At 37.9% G+C, this 23,163-nt stretch overlaps 2 protein-coding genes across 2 annotated transcripts; both read right to left on the reverse strand.

The window, feature by feature from the left end:
* Positions 1–150: 150 nt before the first annotated feature.
* On the reverse strand, positions 151–20,424 carry xpo6 (exportin 6). Its single transcript, XM_033970465.2, has 24 exons — positions 19,680–20,424; positions 18,188–18,278; positions 16,902–17,014; positions 15,160–15,357; positions 13,110–13,269; positions 12,540–12,617; positions 11,938–12,457; positions 11,074–11,200; positions 10,875–10,984; positions 10,549–10,657; positions 10,367–10,459; positions 10,210–10,279; positions 9,194–9,353; positions 8,696–8,788; positions 6,347–6,491; positions 5,448–5,594; positions 4,572–4,761; positions 3,677–3,832; positions 3,480–3,594; positions 2,660–2,831; positions 1,712–1,873; positions 1,107–1,205; positions 800–1,030; positions 151–720 (listed from the first exon to the last, which is right to left on the reverse strand). Exons 1-24 carry the CDS (start codon positions 19,680–19,682, stop codon positions 619–621), a joined length of 3,444 nt encoding a protein of 1,147 aa, XP_033826356.1. The 5' UTR covers positions 19,683–20,424; the 3' UTR covers positions 151–618.
* Positions 20,425–21,035: 611 nt separating this feature from the next.
* On the reverse strand, positions 21,036–23,020 carry antkmt (adenine nucleotide translocase lysine methyltransferase). Its single transcript, XM_033970501.2, has 6 exons — positions 22,976–23,020; positions 22,520–22,686; positions 21,902–22,006; positions 21,686–21,826; positions 21,556–21,606; positions 21,036–21,471 (listed from the first exon to the last, which is right to left on the reverse strand). Exons 2-6 carry the CDS (start codon positions 22,682–22,684, stop codon positions 21,289–21,291), a joined length of 645 nt encoding a protein of 214 aa, XP_033826392.1. The 5' UTR covers positions 22,685–22,686; positions 22,976–23,020; the 3' UTR covers positions 21,036–21,288.
* Between the last annotated feature and the right edge of the window lie 143 nt (positions 23,021–23,163).

Here is a 23,163-nt window from a genome sequence, read left to right on the forward strand (position 1 = left end):
AGTGTGAGCCAAAAATGCAGGTAAACGTTTTGATCTTAACACTAATCTAACCCGGGTTGAAAATGACTTATGTTTTGTGATACAAAGCTTAAATTAAAAAAGATCTCTCTGCGCACATCAAAACAACATGTGAAGCCAGAACCAGTAGGTCATATTACACACTTTTACTAGAAAAGCACTTTTATTAATTAAGCAGTTTTTCATTTTCATGGAATGATATGAAAGATCTTAAGTTGACAGTGGTCTCCTTTGGAGATGAGACATTTGAAGGCAAAATGAATAAAAGCAGACATTTTAAAAACTCAGAATGAGTTGAAAGTGCTCAGTCCCTCCTCGCGTGGTGCAGAGGCGTGGGAAAGAAGGTCTGGCTCAGAGGTTCCAGGTCCACAGCAGACCAGGTTTATGCTTCTGCCAAATCCTCATTGGCAAAACATGGTTCACAACAACACCTCCTTCTACAGTAGAACTCAGACTATCAGCAGCAACTCCAAACCCTGTGTTCAGTCCTCCCTACTGCTCTGAGTAGGTCCAGTAAAGCTGAGTTTGGAGCGTGGGGCAAAGTGGTCAGCACAAGCAGTTTTTAAAAATACTATTCACGTGGAGCGTTTCGTTTATGTGCTATAGCTTGATGGTGCCTGTAGGCAAGCTACTATTACAGAGTCTGTAGTAGCGAAGGTCGTTCACCAGCCGCTGCACACTTTGAGTGAATGAGGGAAGGTCCTAAAACATGTTAAAAAAGGAAATATTTAGTATACAGTTCTTGCACTCATTAATAAAACACATGTATCTGGATGCTCACCCGCTCAAGCTTGAAGTTGCGGGCAAGAACGGCTCGCTGGTTGCTGTCCACTCCCTGACAACTGTTGAGAAACTCCGGCATAAAAGCCGAGTAAAAGGCATCAAAGTCCACTGAGGCCATGTTATAGATGGCCAGTGTGATTTCCTCCTGGAGAAGGTCGTGACCTTTGTGCAGAAGAACCTGCAGCAGCACATTGATGAAGTGGAACAGCATGGAGGTCCTAAAAAGCTTCTAAGGAACACAGGAAAGAACTGTCAGATTGATTGGATTTGGTAGAAAACATGTCTGTATAAAAGATCAAACTTACTCTGTGATACAGCTTGTGCTTGCTGTTTAAAGACTCTAAATAGGAAAGGTTCTGTTTAAAGATGTGGATGTCGGGCTGAAGGAAAGACTGTCCAAACGCCTGCCAAAACATAAAAAAGTCAGAAAGTTTAGCTATCTTAGCAGTAAATACACCATAAATAAAATGCCTCCTCTATAAGAAACTGAACTAACACATAACATTTAGATCACCACGTTAACTTTTATCATTTTGAAAAGGCTATATTTGCTAAAAACAAGGCATTAACATGTTTTATAGGTTTCACTTTTGTTTTTGATGCTCTGACTCGCCCCTCCATTTGCTCTCTGCACTAAGTCACTCCCCTTTGCCATCACATCACATCAGCGTGCATCCTGCTAAAGAAACTACTGCATTGCATCAGTTTTAAGTTGTTGTGTACAGTTTTGAATCATGATTTTGTATATTTATGGAGAATTGTCATTTGAAGGTGAGTTTTAAATGCCATCCATGCATGTTTCAGACACGTTTTAGATGAAGGTACAATTTATAACATGGTAGAAAAAAAAAAAAAAAAGCATAATGCCCCCTCTTTAAATCCATCCCGGAGTGAGTTTCCGCATACAGACCTGCATGGCAGCGGTGAACTGGGCCTCGTTCTCCATGACATCCTCCGAAGCTCCTTTTTGGACTGTTGTTAAGACTGAAGTTTTGAAGAAATATCTCCAGTTTTGGTGAAGTATTTGGTAAAGTAACTCAAACATCTCTGCCTTGACATCAGGGGAGGAACGCTACAAAAGACACACATTTATGCCAAGATTTTCACATTAGTACACATTTTTAGCACTTTTTCTTGCTGTCAAACTGTATACAGAACTAGCTGATGAAACAGTGCCATATTGCAGAGGCAGGTCACAGTTTGATGGAATACATGATGCGTAGCTCATTTACATTAATATTACAATTTTGCGATACATGCAATAAATGATGAATTGCACATGATACACAATAAATAACTGTTTTCAGAACCAAATTCATTTTTACCGTATATCTTATATAAAAACACCCATTTTACTGTTCAAAACGGTAAATAAGTCAAATTGCATATTGTGTAGTGTCATGATATTAAAATTTCAAACTTGATTCCGATATAAAGGAACAGGCTTGATACTTAATAACAATTACAATACCACAATGATACTACACTCTTTATTTAGACAGTAGAATGTCATTTTAATCATTAAATAATAATACTTTCACATCCAGGTATATGTGGTAGTATACTACTTGTGATTAAGGTATTCAGGAAAGGTTCATTTCTGCCCTGTTCATGTCAATGTCAATTAATATCTGATTTTCAATACTTTTGACAACCCTATCACAAACAAGCAACACAATTGGAGCATGTCTTTGCCAAAAAAAACAACAAAAACAAAACAACAATACTGATATGTATCATCAAATTTAATATTATAATATCAATATTTTAGCACACCTGTAACCCAACCAGAAAGCACAAATCAGTCTAGTCTAGTCTTTCATTAGCAGTAGCTCAACTTTAGAAATAATGCCATTACCTCTGCCACCACAGGGTACACTTGCTCCATGCACAGGGAGAGGATACTGGGCAGGAACGGTTTGAAGGCCTGACCATGTTCTTGAACCACCACCTGCAAAATCTTCAGGAACTTCTGGACCACCCTGCACCCAGCACTGCCCTCCTGCAGGATACTGGCTGCCAGCTGCTCTCTGAAACACAACACAACATATTTACAACTGCGTATCCACCATATAAAAAGCTGCTGTAGCACATTCTCACCGTCTTAAAATCATGAAAAAACGTTATTCCTCACTTACCTTGTTTTTCATAACTCTTAGATCAGTGAGGAGGTTTTATTATGACAGTAAAGGTAACAACAGCTAGCATGCTAATGGCCATTTCCTGATTATCAGACAATAAAATGCTTTCTAATTAGATGCAGACAGCACACATCATACTTATTTTGACCTCAAGAGCTCCTTATACAATATATCTGTACTGGGGAAAGACATATTTTGATCAAATACATGGGGAAATAAATCAGGCACAAGGCTTTTGAAATAAACTAGTTCCATTTTCACATTTTTAACTGGTTTGGAGCAGTTTATGAGCACTTTTCCCAACTTTCAGTGGCCAGAGAATTACTGTGATGGTAATTCTAATGCTTCATGATAACAGCACACCAGTCTTCGTGGGTCGCAGACAATAAAAATGCGTCATAATTAGATGCAGACCTCACACAGGGATCATAAGAGCTGCTTATACAATATCTGGGATAAGACAAATTCTACATGAAAAAAAAATGGGTCCTGCACTTTTAATAACTCAATTAAAAAGATGCTTGATGCTGTACAAACCTCGTAAACATGCTAAGAAATGTGTGGATTATCTGCCCGGTGAAGGGAACCCCCATTTGGACTCGGAGGGCCTGGAAAAGGGTCAGGAAGAAGGCCAGCATTTCATCAGTCACATCTGAGGGGAGCAGAGACGATAAGTTAGACCACATTCAGTCTCTCTGTTTAGTTTTAGCTTAACATTGTTTGAGAGATAGTACCTGGTTGTTGTATAAAAATTGGGAAAAGACTAAGCGACACTTGGACAGACTCCTGCAGACTCTGGTAGCAGATTTGGCGAGATTTGGTGGATTCTCCAGATATACTGTCCACTATGTCTCTCAGCACAGGTAGAGTCTGTTGTATCACTGCTTTCACTAAAAAAGAAAAATAAACTCTAGTACTCAATATTTTGGATCGAACCACAAATTTTGTTCACAACATTCTCAAACTTCATGCCATAACTTCAGATAGAGGGCTGGGGCTATTTAACTCTGTGGGCAAACTCAGTATTTTTATATTTGAATATTTGATATACCCAAACTGAAAATGTACACATGTTCATCTTTTCACTTAATGTTAGAGATTAGGTTTACAAATTTGCCACATTAATATTACAGTTTTAAGTAATTTCAACTGGCAACAATAACGTCATTATAATTGAATAATACAAACTACTTTTTGAAGCTAGTGAAAAACAAATGGTGTACTTTGCTTGATCTAATAGAGAAACTAGTATTTGATCCATATGGGCATTTATTAACCATAAATCATATGAAAACACTTAAAATTTGTGGCAGAATGCGTCTTTTAACTGTCAAAATGTACGCCCACTACCTGCTTATCTCAGAGATGTTATTTCTTTGCCTGGAATGTTCCACAGTACGGTATAAACTTTACATTCTTGCCTTTATTAAATTCAATAACAGGTGTTTTTATTGATAAAAAACATGGAGATTGATGGGTTTTATGCCATACTTGAAACATTCAAAGCAAAACAAACATCTCCACAGGGAAGACAGTTTCTGGACCCTCCAACATAAAACTTACAAATTGCATCTTTAAAGTTGCACTTTAGAATAATCTCATGTGAGCAAACATGTGTGAAATACTGACCATTATCTAGAGTGGGTTGGGGCGGGGTAACATTCACAGTGCCTCGTAGACTTCGGTATTCTCTGGTGAGGGCGGCGACCATGCTGGCGTGGTTACTGGAGCGCGACTGCCACTGCTGCTCGCTCTCAGGTAAGTTTGGCCACGGCAAGAGAAACATGTTGGACAGAGCTCGGCACACCAAAGTGTGAGCCTTGAGAAGAGGGAAAAAATGCATCAGATTTTTAAAAAAGAAATTCACCTGAGAAACACACAGGGGCAGCGTTTCTGCTGCGTTCATTTATGCATGACGGGGCGACACGGTAAATTTACAAGTGCTGCTTCAGGAGACTTTAGACGCATTTTGCATCATCAGTAAACTGGAAATAAGATTGTTTGTAGTACTAAACACATTTTATGACACTTGTTGGACAGCAACTTCATTAAAACTGTTGTTACGTCATCCTGTATCACTGCAGTCACACTCTTTCTCCCTCTCTCGACCACTCTACACGAGAAGGAGCGCACGCACACACAAACACACACATAACAGGAGATTTACGTGAGACCGCAGTGAGACAGAGGAGAGACGAATGGGACATAAGCTCCTTCTAATCACTTTTGCTATTGCTGCTGTTTTGCCGTGTTGTGGTTAGAAAGAAAAGAAGCTAATGTGCCAACTCCAGCAACAGCAGGTTTGCATTAAAGGATCAGAGCCCAATTCACCACAAATATGAATTAAATTGATTTCAGAAGCTGTTTTGTTTCTGAAATTAATGTTTAACCACTGCAATAGGAAATGAATCAAGTCTAAATTAAACCAACTAGGCCTAATATTTTAATGCAGCTGCAATAATGTGCTTTGTAATAAATAAGGAAACACTGCAGGGTTATACTGACCTCCTGAGGCAGCCGGAGGGCCTGGTTGTCTGTGATGAGGTTGAAGATGTTCTGGACAGCGGGTAAAGTCACCAGGAATACTGGCCGTACTGTAGAGGTCAGGGACACCATCAGATGGCACGCAGACAGAAGCAGCTTTTCAGGTACCTGCAAAAAGTACAGCTACAGTTAAATGGGAAAAGGTATAAAATCTCACAGGATCAAAATGCCTCAAGATTTCTCATCCACAGAATATTTACATTTTGATTGTCAAGTATTATAAATATTGTATTGTATAAGACTGTAATACTATGAGAAGAAAATGAGAGTCAAATTGTACTCATTGTGATAATATTTACCGTAGTAATTTAATAATAATAATAATAATAATAATGCGTTAGTCTTATATAGCACTTATATAGCGCTCATACTGGGCAATGTGGGTGAGGCGTCTTGCCTAAGGGCACAGAGACATGTCTTATATTTTAAGACTAAAAAAATGTCTGACATTTCAGAGACATTGACTAATACAGCCATCTTAACTACTTTTATGTTTGTTGTTCTTGTTGTAATAATAATGTTGTTGTTCTTTATACATTTGATTTACATGTCCTTAATAAAATTATCCAAACTGAACGTTACCACAGGTTTAAAGTCTGGTTTACTTTGAAAGAGGCTCTGGCACCTTCTGTTTTTGTGTTGAATATTATATAATCTGATTTTTTTTTCAATCTGTAATTTATGTTCTTTTAAACTAGAGGGCGATTATAAGATGTAATATTGCTAACTGTTATTTGCTATGGCAACAATCCTACCTGTAATTTTTCATAATTCTGAAAGCCATGGATAGTCACAGTGTTGCCAGTGACCAGCACACACCAATCTAATATTAAGACATGATGTAACATAACGGGGGATACCTTAGCTGTGATGAGAGGGCTACAGGCCTCTACAGCAGACGTGATGAGGTTGATGAACTGGCTCTGGTTTTGGCCATGGACCTCACTGTAATACTGGGCGAGCCAATGGGAGTATGCTTGCAAAGCAGCCAGGGCCTGTGCGTGTCTGCAACAAGCAAATGACAAATGCAAACATATCAAATAAAACGCCTTTGCATGGACAGTGTGTGGTGACGTCAGGTTCAGTCTGTGCAGACAATCACTTTTAAGTTTACAACCGTCAGCATTCTGAGTGTAAATATTTTCAGCTCAATTATTTTGTCATGGTTTTTGTAATATTTTCATGTCTTTTTTCCTGCCTGAAACTAAATCAACAGTAACCACATGGACCATTTTTTTACTAAACTAAAGGCACTGATTTTTTTTATTTTTATGATAAATAAAAAGACAAGTGGAGAGCAAATCAAAGTCACTTTTCAGAGTTCAGACAGCTGTATTTTGTTGTAGACTAAATAGATTCTTTAGACTAATCAAACTATGACTGCACCATAAACAAGAAATTGGCATTTTTTGCAAAGTCTACTCTTCTTATAATTAAAGCTTTTGAATGAAAATCCAAGGTGGAGATATTGAAAGTATATATATTTTTTCCCCAGAAAACAAACTGAATTGATGAAAAGTCTGACATGGGGATATAGAATCAACCGGCCCGGTAAAAAAAAACAAACAATGATAAAATGGGCATCACTACAATGCCCGACGTGCACCAATTCAAGCGTCCAGGAGTGGGGACAGTCACATTTTGAAGTAAGCTCATGAAATTCAGAACAGATATAGAGCTCCATGTGACCAGCCTAAAGTTGAACTGAAGCACTGCCCTATGATGAACAGGAAGTCGGCCATATTAGATTGAAATTCTGTTGTCACTTTTACTGCCTACCTACCTCTATGAAACCTGGTCCTTGTTTTTTGGTCAAAATGAGCTCAAATTTGTCATGACACCTAGTGACAGATTTCTAAAAGTAATATATTTTTCTGAGATACTCCTTACGGTTTCTGTAAAGCACACCCGTGAAAAACACCTCAATTTGCTGTTTCTATGATGACTAATGCGTGATCTCGGTCTGAATATAATGGACTATGGAGCATATGAAAAGTGTATACTGGAGCATCCCCTACCAACATTATCAGATTTATACAAAACTTGGGGATTAAAATCTAAGCATAAAAAATACTAAAAATTATATTATGGATTTGGGGCATTTTTCATAGATGGCAAGTAAGAGTGCAAAGACTCGTGCCCCTGGTCATACAAGCCAATGAAACCCATGCCTGAGTTTGTACAGTTTTGTCTCTAGGGTCCTCCAAAGCTCCTCTTGTAAGTGCATTGCATTCAAATCAAGCAATAAAAGGAAAGACCCACTAAACATTAAACAAGAACAGAAATGCAAAGTTAGCAGAGAGAATCAGCTTAGTGCAAAATTAATTCTGATAACAATATTTTACATGGCCCACACTATTTGGCTCTACAGCGCCACCTTTTAAGTGACGCCCAAGGAATGGGAGACACATGTGCTTTGTCTTAGACCAATGAAATTCATAGGAGTGATGGGACACATGAGGACAACCCTCATAATTGGAGCAGTACTCTGCATCAAAAACAAAGTCCATATTGGATTGTATTTCTGTTGCTAGTTTGACGTATATTTATATGAACCCTATCTAGTCGTAGGTTTTTGATGCAAATGAGGTCACACTTCACATGCCACATCTAGAGTTGATAATGAAGCATCCATTTTTCTGTAACATGCCATCAAAATATGTCTATTTCCTGTTTCTTTGACACCTGCTCACTACCGCATGCATCAGCCTACAGACCGAAAAACAGTGAAAAATCAAAGCCTGAATAAAGGAGAGTAATGAGCACATAACCAATGATGACTATAGCAAAGTTATCAAAAATTGACAAATATTTAGGTCACCAATCAAAAAAATGACACTATAGCTTTATCATGGTGTGAGGTTGCAGGTTCAAAGCCATCGACCCAACCAGTGTAATGAGAGTAACATATGCAGCCTTGATTCTATGAATCATGGATGCAAAGTGACTGAAAATTGACAGACATTATTTAGATCACTACAGTCAAAAAGGTCAATTACACCAAATGACACACTTCACTATCGAAACAGGGTGAAGAGCTGGGCAGCTGTCAAGAGGAGAGAATGGCATGCCGGGCAGTCGCATAGTGGTTTTAATCACATAGTTAAAATTTAAAATATATGTTCGAACTGTCTAAAACTGTTGCCCAAGTGGCATTTCTCTTTTTTATTTAACAAATGGAAATATATTTTAGAGGTAGTTCTACTCACACATCAGTGAGGTCTGGTTTTAACACAGAAGGCACCGCGGTCTCCAGGTCATAGAGGCTCGTCTGAGAACCATAGCAGGTCACTTCAACCAACCTGCATTAGAGAAGAGACAAAACATTTCAAGGCAAATAATTAAGCTAATGATTAACTATAGCACTTGGAAATATGCAAATCAGGGCTGCAACTCATTTTGGTAGTGGAGCAGACAGCCTTTTTGATTAGTGCATAATTGATAAAGGTCTTATTCTGTTAAATTGTGTTTTGCCATTTTGCTTTAATGCCAGTGTCGTTGTTATAAAACGTCTATTGACATGTGCTGGTATAGTCTGTATAATCATAATAACAATCTCATCAAAATACGATTATTTTAACAGTCACTATTATTCTACTTAATCATTGCAGCCCCAATTCAAATGCAAAGGCAGTATAAATACACAAGTTTATTCTGTCAGAAAAAAAGGATATGATTTTAGTTTAAGAAATATCCCATCTACAGACCTCTCTACAACAGCCAGAGCGTCACTGAATCGTGCAGCAAACACCTCCCCAATGAAGTGTTCAGCCAGACGCCCCACGGCCTGGAGCAGAGAGCTGAGGTCCCTGAGAGAACAGTGCAGGCGCCGGCAGTCGTTCTCTGCACTGATGTTCAGCCTGCGACCTGGGCCAGCACAAGGACAATGACAGTTATGCAATCATTTATTCAAAGGAAACTCCAATATACCATTTTAAAAACTTTCTTTTGGTCAGTATGACTAGGGTTGTCCACAATATCAAAACTCTGATACTAATCAATAATAAAACTAGTATCAGGACTAGATACTCACTTGAGCAGGTATCGATACTAAAAAAAGTCATATTCTCAGGACAGGAATGCACCTTTCCTGAATGGCTTTAGAATGATCTTGAGTTGTATCAAGACCACATAAACTATTGCATCATGGACCACTATAGAACCGCCCTGAACGGCTGAGATGAGGCCAGATACACAGATATAAGGCCACATTGTAATATAAAAGGAAGTACTATTATTTAATGTTGAAAATTACTTTATATTGTCTAAGTAAAGAGTGTTTTTTGCACTCTGTTGACATTTAAAATATAAGAATCTTGCTTTAAAGATTTATATGAGACAGTAACTTCAAAGGCCATTTCCTTAAAATGTTTTTCTCTCACAGCGACATATAAAGGTCACCCTTAAGTAGCACCTACAACCACCAAACTTTCCACTCTTGTACCCAAGAAGATTTTGACTGATTGTACAGGATTAGTTGATTTTTAAAGTCTAACACTGATCTAATAAGGTTTCAAATTAGAATTGTTAAAGTTTTACACCTATTTTCAATACCAGATTTACTTTACTATCCAAAATTGTAAAATGTTTTGTTTTATTTCTGGTATACCAAGCATTTTGATTTTGTACATGAAACTAAAACCTAGAACTACAACATGATGGTGAGCCAAAAAGTCAACTTTGCAAAGTAATACCCATTTAAAAAGTTAAAAAGCTAACTTACTTGTACCAGTGGTTACAATAAACTGCTGCAAACCCAAATAAACATCTAGATTTTCTTGAAGAACAGGAAACTGGAGGAGGAAACAAAAAAAAAAGTGATATCATAGTCAGCTGAATTAGTAGTAATAGATTCTTACAAATAAACCCAATTATCTTACCAATGTAGTAAAAGCATGTGATGGGAGCAGCTCCATCACCTTGGCAACAACCTCCAAACTCTGACGCAGATATTTCTGCCACTCAGTCTGTTGCTATGGTTACCAAACAATGACATTCAGATAAGTGTGAAAATGAACTGATTAAAAATGATGAAAAAAACAAATTCAAATACACTTCTCACATCATCATCCAGCGTCTCGTCATCCAGCTCTTCTAACTGGGCCTGGTTATACCTGAACTGTATGCGGTTGAGAACTTCCCGTAAAAGTAGAACTAATGCGTCCTTATAACTAAAAACAAGGGAAAATATATTTAAATGAACACAAATATTATCTTGATTTTTAAAGATACACTGTGTAACTTTTCTGGAGGGAGAGTCCAGGTCCTGGCACATTTTTCTGACAGTTTTAACATTCAACAGAACCAGGAAGAGCAATAACATTTCCTGGAACACACCTCACCAGAAGAGTTACATAGTGGACTGTTAAAAATGCTACTATCACTCACCTATTCAGAACACTTTCTCGATCTGCAAGTCTGCTTTTGATCTTTGTTGTTAAATAATCTAAAAAGACACTCCATATGTCCAGACAGGCAAAGTATCCTTCATGTGTGGGCTACCAAGGGAACATTTAAGTTAGAATTGAAAAATAAAATAGAATAATCAAACTAAAAAGTAAATACACTTCTGCTGTATCATATCTACCTGGTTAAAGGTGTACTTGAAAAGCAGACCGAGAAACTCCACAATAGGAAACTGTGGACTGGAGTCAATCCGCCTCAAATGAACGCTGACAAACAGCCTAAGAAAGTCTGTGAACTTCTCCAAGTAACTGAAAAATAACAAGTCACTGATTAGAAATACAATTTTGTTTGTGTGAGTGTTTATAAAATTTAAATGTAAATAAATCACAGTGCCTTAGAGGAACCAAACATATCCTAAAATGTTGAACATGATCATTTATATTATTGACAAGGTCCATTATTCTGCTTAGTCCATCTATACAGATATATACACAGCTCAAGACGTCCATATTGACAATTCATGTGTTTCAGGCAAATAATTCCTTCCTGATTTGAAAGATTTTTGGAGGACGTTTCACCTTAATTTGTCTGCCCCCAGAGTAAAACAGAATGTGATGTTATAGGGTGGGGATTGATTATGGGTAAAAAGCAATATTTGGATCATAACTGAAATATTTTGAATAATAATTTTGTAGAGTCTGGATAATTACAGGTGTCCACGTTGACAGAAATACATTTTTTTGTTTGAAAGTTATAAATCCTCAATTTAGAAATGTACAGAAATAATAACTGTAACATGAGTAATGGCAGAGCCCTCTATAAAACCCAGCAGCAAGGCAACATTCAAACTCCCTTAATAGTCATGTGACATAGCAACACAGAAACAGAGCAGAAATATCAGGCAACTGAACAATGATGGTATTGAGACACTTCGCACCTCCCGGCTACATCTGACTGCAAATTAGAGTAAAGTAAACAACTGCACAAGTACAAGAAAATGTCTAATACAAAATACACGCACAAAAAAACCCAAAAAACAACTTACCTCTCGTCTAGCTCTTGGAGTCGGCTCTTGATGGTGTGGGCGTTGTTCTCTCGCGTCAGTCTTTGCAGGAGAAAAAAGGTTTGCTGGAACATCCTCAAGAGGTACTCCTCAAAATGCATTGGCACACAGTTCTTTGACACTAGTTCATTGACACAGGTCATGGCAAGCACTCCGAGGCGAGCTCGCTCCACCTTGGTCATCTCTGTCTGCTGACTGGTTCTGCCTCCTCCGTTGGCCATAGTGATGGGATGGGATTGTCCATTTGAGGAAGAGGAGTTGGAAATGAAGGTGCCAGTTTTGGCTTTGGTTCGCAGGTCACAGCCAAAACGCGCAAAGTGAAAAATGGAAGCGAGGAGAGTGGGAGTTATGCTTGTGGACAGTGGGATCCAGCTGAAAAGATGAGCCAGACATTCTAACACCAGGCAACAGAGCTGATGGCTGTCGCTGTCCAGGGTGGCCATGGGCTGGCAGAGCAACTTTGAGTATTGGCTTCCCTGAAATAAGTTCCCAAGCAATTCCACTAGAAATACAGAAAGAAATATATAAAAACTCCACTTAGTGTGATAATGTGAACTGTTTAGAGACTCTCTTAAGAGACGTACCACTTTCCCCTGAGGTTGGTGATGGAGGTGGAGTTGACGCAATGATGCTGTGCTTGTCCCAGTAGGTCTCAAGGATTCCTTTAAATTAAACAAATAAACATATTACTGCACTGATCAAAGGATCAATTCCTGCTCAGATGAGTGCACACTGTCCCTGTGGCCTTAGGCAAGACACTTCATCCCACTTTTCTAGTATGAATGTGGTCTGGGTGAGTGGTGGTAGTCGGAGGGATTGGTGGCACAGATCGAGAGCAGAACATTAGATTCCCAATTTTAGATTCCCCTTATCTCTAGATGGTATGGAGTATGGACCAGATTTGAGATAATTTGTAAAAATATCTGCAAAATCCACACTGCAATGGCCAACTTCCTGTTTGTTAGAAGGTGGAGTTATAATAATTAACAGTTCTTTGGATGTGCCCTGCCACTGCCATAAAATTCACTCAGGGGTCAACATACAGGGGCCATTTCAATTTAACTTTGCCCAATTTGTCCAACTAAAACAGGATTTTTGCCAGGCCTGATAAGTATGATTAAAAAAAAAAAACAACATAAAATAATCACTGTTACCTGTTAACAGCCCCAGCACAGTTGGCACCTGCTCCATCAACAGTTTACGCAGCTCCTCTTTTCTGGCCACACTGAGGTCTTCCCGGGGACAGGCAAGTTCCTCTGATGTGGTTTTAAGCATAATTAATCCTAACTGCGCCAACGCTGGAGTCTGGATCAGCTGTGAGATAAAGATAAAAAATGTTTAAGGCCTGTAATATTTGAAAAATACGAACTCAAAGTGCATATGGCAGGTTCGACCACACATTTCAATAAAACATAGTTAACAACATTATATCTAACATTTTATTTACAACCTTGCCTTTTCTAGTTTTGTACTTTTGCTGAAGTTTATATGTGACAGTGCGAAGTTTAGGGGCGACAGTGACTCAGTGGTTAGAGTAACCCAAACCCAAAGGTCGGAGGATCGAGTCCCGCTCGGACCAAGTTCTGTTGTTGTGTCCTTAGGCAAGACACTTCACCCACATTGCCTAGTATGAAAGTGGTGTGTGTGTGAATGATACGTGGTGGTCGGAGGGGCCAATGGCGCAGATTGGCAGCCTTGCTTCCGTCAGTCTGCCCCAGGGCAGCTGTGGCTACAGTAGTAGCTTACCATCACCAAGTGTGGAAATGAATGAATAATGACTAAAGTGTAGCGCATTACAGTGTAAGCCATTATTATTGTTATAATTGCAGTGACTGTACTACACCCCTTTTTGAAAACTGACTTCAAATTTGAGGATTTATGTAGATAAATTGTAACTTGATTTGCAAGTAACTTTATGTAAAGGCAAATCATGTGAATTGATAGACTAAAAATATAAAATAGAAGTTTAATTAAAAATGGGGTAGTAATTAATAGAAGTTTTGGATCAAGGTCATCAGCTCCCGTGACTTTCTTTAGGTCTATGGAGCAGAGAGAATTTAAGACCTGTCACTTAGAAAGGTCCAAAAGAGAAGGTATGACTGCTATCTGCCAGAGGGTCAGATTCAACATAATCAAGATCAGAAGGATCACTCAAAACATCACATGCAGAGATAATATGCCTATTAAAAGAATAACATATTTCCTCTTCAGGATTTACAATAGCTGACTCCAATAAAACATTGGTTGGTAATGTGTGAATACTAGTTGTGAGAGAGATCTTACTGTTCCCCAGAACTTTGCCAGATTTCAGTGACTATCAGAGCACACATGAAATAAGACATTTTTGCCTTCCTAACTGTTGATAAAAATCTATTTTTTCCCATCTGGTTGCGTGCAGTTTTCCAGACAGCACTTCTTTCTCTAATTAAACTTGCACTTAAAAGAAAAAACCTGAATGACAAACTGGTTCAACACAGGAAATTGCATGTCCAGTTTCATTAAGTATATTAATAAAACAATTAAGGCCATATCAGGGTCAAGGAACACTGATGTTAACCTGACATCACAGTAATACAGGTCAGAGATGAAGGCAGCTCATTGAAACGTTTACATGATTTTCTCACTTTTACACGCGCATGTGTCTTTTTTCGGACACCCAATTGGACAGTAGATGCTAAAATCCAGTGGGAAAACACCATTTGTCTTATAATTATGGGGTTTGTTTAAGATTGTATGAATCGATGTGCCTTTATTTAAATTTCTATGGTGAAGTCTAATTGGAATAGAAAGTACTTGACTCAGGCCATTGCATAGGTCTTTCAGAGTTTCAGACTATTTCCCCAGTCAGTTGATATTTACATCGCCCATTATTAGGACCTCATAATTTTCTAGTTTAGAAAGGGTCATAAACAGATCATTAACAGAGCATATTTGATTGCTGAAGGGGCACAATAAATACCAGCAATAGCCATTTTTTTAGTCATGGTCAAGAACATTACAGGCAGACAGAGATTTTTGTGAAGAAAAAATTTGACTTTTCTTCACAAATTGCCACTTAACTGATATAAAATTAGGATGAATATTTACCTTGGATACAATCTCACCAAACCAAGTAATCATTTGAAAAATATATTAATATGTATATTAATATGTCAAATGCACTTTAAGTACAGAAAAAACCCAAAACAGAATACTATGAGTTACCTGCAGTGTACTTGTGAAAAAGTCATGGTAGAACATTGGCCAGTCCTGACGTCCAATATCTACTATGACCTTACAGAGTTTATTCCTAATGAAATAGGGGACGTTTTTGTGCTGAGTGAGCAGAAGTTTGGGCAGGCAGTTTCGAATCTCCATCTTGTCTTGAGAGGCAACCCCAATCCACATCCTGTTCACCAAGTTCTGAAAAATAGCATCAGTAACAGTAATGTAAATGTATATACTGGTGACGTGTCCATCAGTGAGGTATGATAAAGGCTAGAGATCATCTCCATGGTAACCTATAATAAACAAGATCCAGTTCCAGCAGATGTGTTGAGTGTAAAATTCTACTCAAGAACTTTATAAATGTATAAACACATTTATATTTTATGCATGTTTGTTTGTATTGTCTCTGTTTTTGTTGGTTTTAAAAATGGACCACGAGTCCAAAATAAAGATGAATAAAACAGAACTTTATCTAATGCCCATGTTGTACCAAACTAATGTAAAAGCACCTACACCACATAGGCATGGGCCAGGGCTGATACAAGGGTAATTTCCCTCTTTACATCACACCCATTACATTGTGAGGTGCTAATGTGCATTCTCTTCATCTTTGTCCAAAATTTTTTAATTTGTAAAAATTCCCCCATTTCTGTAGCAAAATGTGACCATAATTCATGAAAAAAAGGTTGATAACTTTTGATGCCCCACTCCTCTAGATAATTTTCACCAAATTTTAGCTCATTCTGACAAATGCCCAAGGCAGAGTTGGCAAAAGTCTCACATGTTAGAAACTGACAATCTGTGAGATTCTGTGATTTCACCATTGGAATAAAATGGGGAGATTTTGTTATTATTATGGCAAAACTGTAAGAGATATGGCATTTATGTAATTTAAATATGGCAGAATTCAATGTCTTCATATGATTACATTATGACATATGTTACATAATTAATCCAAGATGGTGGCCTTCTGGTTTGTAAGGGGGCATGGTCACAACAACAACAATGTTTTTGTTCCCGTTGCCATGTTGCATCTGTGTAGCAAGTTTGTTTTTTGTCAGGATGATCCTTTGGCGAGAGAGGATATTTGGCTTGTTGCCATGGCAGCGCAATCATCATCAGTGGCCTTATTGATCAAGAGAAGGTCATGAATATGAGCACCAAATTTTTTATGTCTACAACAAAGTAAAATTTTATTGTTCCATACAGATCCCCTAATGGGATTTGTATGGAAGGAGACTTTTTATTTTCTTACATCTTTCTGGTCAGAGCCGGGATGCCCACCAGCGAATAGAGTTGGAATGAAATTGGCCAAGATATATGCAAATTATCACTCGTAGAAGTTTGATGCAAGGCGCAAAAACAAACCATGGCAACACCGTTTGGTCTTTTAACAACTTTTAATGTCCAGCTTGTCTAAAGGAAACACAATGAAGCTAGGTCACAAACCCTAGGTTGAGTCTGTTAAAGTACAGGGGCAGGAAATGACACATGATCAATCAAATATGGGCGACTTCGTGTTGGCTGCCTGGCAACCACAGGACAACAAATATACCATTATATGTGAAGGTCAGAAAAGTCATTGATTAAAGGGTTTACCATCATTTTCAATGTGAAGTTTGCTCTTCCTACACTCACAAGATGGCCGATACTAATGTCACGGCAACAGAATCCACAATCTTTCTAGCCATATTATATCTGATTTAAGTCTATAACTACTGAAAAGGTGAGGTACTTACTTCAAATACTGTGAGGCTGTACATCATGACGTACTCATTTTGCGTGTGGGAGAGGAAGAAGAGGCAGTGGCGCCATGCTCCGGTCTGCTGTGCAAAGTTATTCAGCAGCTCCTCTGTACAGACACATCAGAGACATTTGAGAGGCCTACTTCATTTGGGGAGATTAAGATGACAGTGCACAGGAAGTGGGTAACTTTATATGCAACAGGGTAGCACAGTTTATAGCTCATTGATAATGTTATTGGTTATCACCAGTCCTGCCACAATAATTACTATATTGACTTCATATAATTTTGAGACACAATATTTATCGTGTGTGTATCGTGGTGTTTTTGCGTGTGGGATAATGGGATATTTTGGTTATTATTTAGTAGTACGATAAGATTTGAGGTGTAGTAGTTACTAATTAACTTGGGTGACTCATTATAGGCGCTAGTAGTCACAGCCCTGTTACCAGGGCTATTCTCCTATTTTTTATTTCAGCTATTTTTTTAGACAATATTATACATTTAAACATTTGATTATCCTGCTTAAGGGTTGTTATGCTACTATCATAAAGGAGTTTCAATATTATCAACAATTATTGTTATGTTTTTGGCTTAGCTTTTCAATAAAAGTTAAACTGATGGGACTAGTTATTAAAATATCTGATAAGAAATACTGCAGGGCGAGGTTATTTTGTTAAATCAAATAGAAATGCAATATTTTATTGAGGCATTTATTCTTTAGTTCTAAATTTAACCTTGATTTTGTTTTTGTCTGGTCTCTCTAAGGTTTTTATTGTGACACAGACTGACTCACATTTTTGTTTTAATTTAACAAAACTTACTATATACTACTCAGTGTTTCACAGTGTCTATACTGGAGACTAGTCTAATTTTGCCCCCACAGTCTAAAAACATGTTCAACAAACAAATTGGTAATACAAATGATACTTAAGGCTTGTGGTATTGTCATGAACATATAGAACTAACTATATTTAATATGTAATAAGTTTATTTTATCTCAGAATAGACAATAAGTGACATTTATTATTGCATTAAATGAAACTATTCAAATATGCATTGCTTGAGCCACCAGAGCCTCCGTGTAACATGTGGAAAAAACTATATTATCGCAACTTTTTTACAAACTGTAAAAATACTGCAACAATACACATAGTTATAATTCTTTTCACATATCGTTCCCCAAACTATTTTGCCAAAAATATGCAATTGCAATTCTGTTATAAAGCAGATGAGACATTAAGCCCTCAGGTTCCCCACTATAACCAGACAACCGCTCACCTATTTCTCTCTTTCGCTCATTGGTTGTACAACTGTGAAAGAACTCTGTCATGAGGTTTTCGAGACCGTGCAGTGATGCTTCCTCTGACGCCTAAAATGTGAAAAAAATGGTAATGGCATTTAGAGCAACACATGTCAGTAGAGGTGCATGCTTTTGTGAAAATAAAATCAATTTTTATGCCAAGTACTACAATTAAACTTGAAATTTCTTTAAAAAGTAGGATTCTGTTCAAGGTGTTCAACTCCAGAACTATTAACATTTGAGAGGAGACTGAAACCTGTACTGATAAACTAATTTAAGAATCCCATGCCTTTCAGAACCTGTTTGTTGAGGTCTAAACTACAGGTACAACAAGAGTTTTCTATAAAAAGAATATCAAAGATAATTGCAGTCTTTACAATTAGTCTTCTTTCAAATTAGATAATTGTGCCCATTTAAACTGCAACTTTGACTAGGATATACTGCACAGCCCTACATATCAATCAACTATAGTGACAAACTATGTCATTTAATTACAGTTGGACTGCAGTGACCTTACAATTAATTGCAATCCAAGTGTAGTAACAAGAAAATTTCTAGTTGTTAAAGCTGATATCAGTAAACTATAGTGACAAACTATGCATGCAATTACACCTTGTGTAATTACATGCATAGTTTGTACATACACAAAGTAAATTACACAAAAAGTAATGGCATGCAAATACCAGTCTTAGTTACACTAAAAACTGTACCATTTTAGGGTTAAATCAAATATTACTTAGAATCTTTACAAATCAAGTGACAGCATTTCTAGTTTTGAAAGCTGCAGACAGTTGACTATAGTGACAGTCTGTGCCATTTAATTACACCTAAAATGGACTGCATTTTCAGAAACTGATCTTATAGACTAAAAAGTAATGGGTTAAATCAATTATTGCTTGGAATTTTTATATTCCAAGTGCTGTAACCACATTTCTAGTTGCGAATGTTGATATCAGCCAATTATAATGACAACCTATGCCATTTCATTACACCTACTGTGGACTGTTATGTCAATGGACTGGTTTTACAGACCAAAAATTATGGGTTTAAACAAATAAATTATTGTTTAGAACATTTCTAGTTAGTTGTGAAAGTTGTTGACACTAGGGAAAACATAGATGGCCAACTGTGATTTGACAGAGCAGCAGCAGCAGCAGCAGCATGCAGGCGGGTCTGAATTCTTCAAATAAGCCACAACTTGCCGAGGCCTCAGTACAAATATGCCTTGCTAAATGGGTGTTGCACATCCCATTCAACATGATACCTGTCTGACATATCCTGCAGACCGTTATACGCCAAATGGACCCAAAATGGACCCAAAATGGACCCAAATAAACAACAGAATTTGGACAAAACAGTTCAAGAATTCACAATGTGGCCATGCAATGTCTTCCCGTTTAAGATCACAAACCTATTTCAACACGGATCATTAGCCAAGAGGAAAGGAAGTGAAAATAAATAACTTATTACCATTTCACAGATTGGTTCTCTAGGTTTTCAGTCTTCAATTAATTCCCGATCGGGGCCAGCATTGGAGTTTTGTCCAGGCAGCTCTGCAGTTAGCTGTTGTTAGCTGTGAAAATGCTGCTGGGGGATAATAAAACTACACAGACGTATCATCCTGCTTTGATCAATATCCCTCGACGATCTTTGATGACCTTAGCTGTGTTAAAACGACGTGGAGATTGGATTACAGCATTTTATGGCACTCTTGCACGATGCGTTCAAGCCCAAACCCAACACCCAACACTCAACAGCCAACCATGGGTGTTGAACTGTTGTTGTATTTGCACTCCTCCTATGCGCTTAAAAATCACCTAAAAGCTATAGGTTAAAACCGTCTGCAATCGCAATTTCCACAGCAAAAAATTAACCTGAATCTTGGCTTGTAAAAGTGGTTTGAAGCCAATTTGTCGCCACCATTGCTAACTACTCGGCTAACGTTTTCTTGTTGCTAGCGCTGAGGGTAGCTGTCAGACGCAGTCATGCTTCGCTCAAACTATCACGACGCCTCGATTTTCTGTGCAATATTGTTTCTACGTGAACGAAATGCAGATCTAGGCTATGAATAAACCATGGCGTGAAATCGAGCTGTGTACTGTACGCGTTAGGTGCTGTTATTCCTCTTTTCGGTGCTCAGGGCGGCTCTGTATTCTGCCCTGCTAATGTTAGCTTGTTGCGGGTTTACAACGGGGCTTCCTTCGCAACTTCCTCTTTTGCTGCAGATATCAGCCAATGCAACCGACCCGCTGCGCTGTAGTCAAGTGTGATGTGACTAAAAACACACAGGATCCGGTTAAGTCTGACAAACTACAAGGGCAAAAGCAAATTTTTATATTTAAGCTCAAAATGCACGAGATGAGGTTTCCCTGAATGGGAAACCAGGGAATGTAATGAGACGGAAAAAGCAAAACACAACTAGGGGCTTATTTGTAGGCCTAGCACATAATTTGCAGTAGTAATTAGTTTTCTGTTTAGGCTTATGTACCAGATTTAAGTTTCAGTTTTTCAGAAAACAAAACAAAACAATGTGACCTGTACACTGGCCTTAATGCTATACAGTGGGACATCCCAGGTAAAGCTTTACTATCTCCATGGAGACAAGCAGGTTGGGAAGGTTGGGAACCCTCAACAACAGAAAGTTACCGAGTGCACCTTTAAAGTACTTGTTATTGAAAAAAAAAAAAAAACACGCACAAATGCAAAAAGTTACGCAATTTTAGTATGTATAAATAAACATATTACATATAACATTTAAAATCTTTTTCATTACAAAATCTAGCAAAACAAACCAGTACAATTTACACCTTAAAAATACTTGCACAATCAGTTGCAATTGCACCAAACTTTCTGCGATTAGTAAAATTCTGATGAAAAATTGCTTCAGTTCAGAGGGACCGTGAACACCCCATCGAGGTTTTAAAATAAAACAGGCACTCCAAAAAAATAAACACATAAAATCTAGTCGAGTGATACAGCAGCAGGTGTCAGGATGTCTATCACTTAAGGGACAATGTCCGCCTGAGGACTGAAGTAGCATATTTTGGCCATAAATATTGTTCATGTTGACTCCTCTTCTTTAGGAAACAATATCTGCTGCCTTGTTAACATTCCTTTGGGCTTCTATACTATAAGCCCACGCTCTGTCCACACCAAGCCCCTCTATTCTGTAGGGAGTCCAGTCTGGAAATGGAAAACGACCAGCTATGACCAATGCATCGTTGGGAAGCTCGGCCAGCAGCTTCTTTTGCAGCAACGAAAGCTGGAAAACAAGAAACAGGATAGGATAAATACAATATACCTTTATTGTAACATGAAATTTGAGGCAACACTGAAATGTACCCACCACACTAGGAGCCAAAAACACTGTAATATTTTTGCATTCTGAAAGATCCACCTGCATGAAGCAAAATAAGAAGAACAATGAACTTATACACATGTGATAATCAAAAATTGGGACACAGTACTACAGTTACCTTCCAAAGATCTTCTCTTCTATATGAAACTTTTCTGTGATGACCTATTCTCCAAGCGTTGAAGCGGGACAAATAAATAAGCCAGGGATTGAGCTCGTAGCCAACAGCAGGTGTGAAACCACGACGATGGGCTTCCAGCACCTTCAAAATACAGACAAACGTGTCAAATATAAAGCAAAAAACTTTATAACAATAGTAAAGCTTCTCCAAACTTACAATGCGTCCATCTCCAGATCCTAAATCCACTATGCCTCCTTTTCGACCTTTCAGTAGCGTCATTACATTTCGTACTTGAGATTTGCTGGCTGGTATATAGGGAACCTAAAACATATCATTAAAGTTACAGTGTGACTTTTGTTGTAGAGGTTATGATGCCTGCTTGTCTCCATGAAGATGTTATTGCATTTGCCATAGTTTTGAACTTATCCATCTACATGAAAGTAAGCAGGCCAGGTTACAGGCCAGATCTATGGAGCGGTGAAACCACTTACAGTAAGAATGCTTGTTTTCCAAAGACAAAAACAGTTAAAATTGAATAAATGCAGGTGGTGGATACCCCTTCAGAAAAAGTTACATAGCATAGTGCACCTTTAAGGCAAGGCAAGTTTGGTTGTGTACAAATTGTTCTATACAAAGTAATTCAAAGCGATAATCATCATAAAATTAAAGTGTGAAATTAAAAAAACAACAAAAAAACCCAACAACTTTCAATCATACCCACAGCTAAACAGAACCGTTTGGAGCCTGGATTTTCAAAAAACAAACAAACAAACAAACAAAAAAAAAACATTTGCAAGAGGCATATTAATGATTGTTAGCTTTTAAAGATCATACTTGTAATTTTAAAGGAACTCTTCGGAAGCCAGGCTGTAGGATTCCCACCCACATGGCGTAGACAGCCAGACCTGTGCCAGCTGCAATCTGAGCCACATCTGAAACTCCAAGTGATCTGCTTTTCAGCTCATCAAAGGCCTCTGTTGTGGAACAATCATCATCCATTTCTGTAGATAAAAGTAGGCTATTAACGTGTAACACAATAAAGATAGACAGCAAAGGATAATGGAATAATAAACACGCAAAATTAACACATTAAAAACGTAAATACACGTTTATTACCAGTGGTTATTACGAATGCACATAGGTCATAAGCCTTTTTATTTATTTTTTTTTCCGTAAATATACATACACACCCTCAGCGACACATCGTTTAGAAAAAAAAAACATTCTAATTTATAGCTACAAATAAAAGCTTAATAATATATGATTCTAAAATTAAAATGAAAAACAGACCTGCAGTGTTTTGGAGGACGTCTCCTAGTCGGACCGGTCCGTCTGTAAATGATTCCGTGCAGTCGTAGCGGACAATAGTTCCGGCTTGTCAACTACTGGGTTTCAGAGGTTTCAGAAGTTTCAGAAAACATCACACTCTACAGGCAAATAATATTTAATGCCGAAGCAGGGAGATGGGCGGAGGAATC

This window comes from Periophthalmus magnuspinnatus, chromosome 8 (genome assembly GCF_009829125.3).
Source record: "Periophthalmus magnuspinnatus isolate fPerMag1 chromosome 8, fPerMag1.2.pri, whole genome shotgun sequence".
Taxonomy (NCBI): Eukaryota; Metazoa; Chordata; class Actinopteri; order Gobiiformes; family Gobiidae; genus Periophthalmus; species Periophthalmus magnuspinnatus.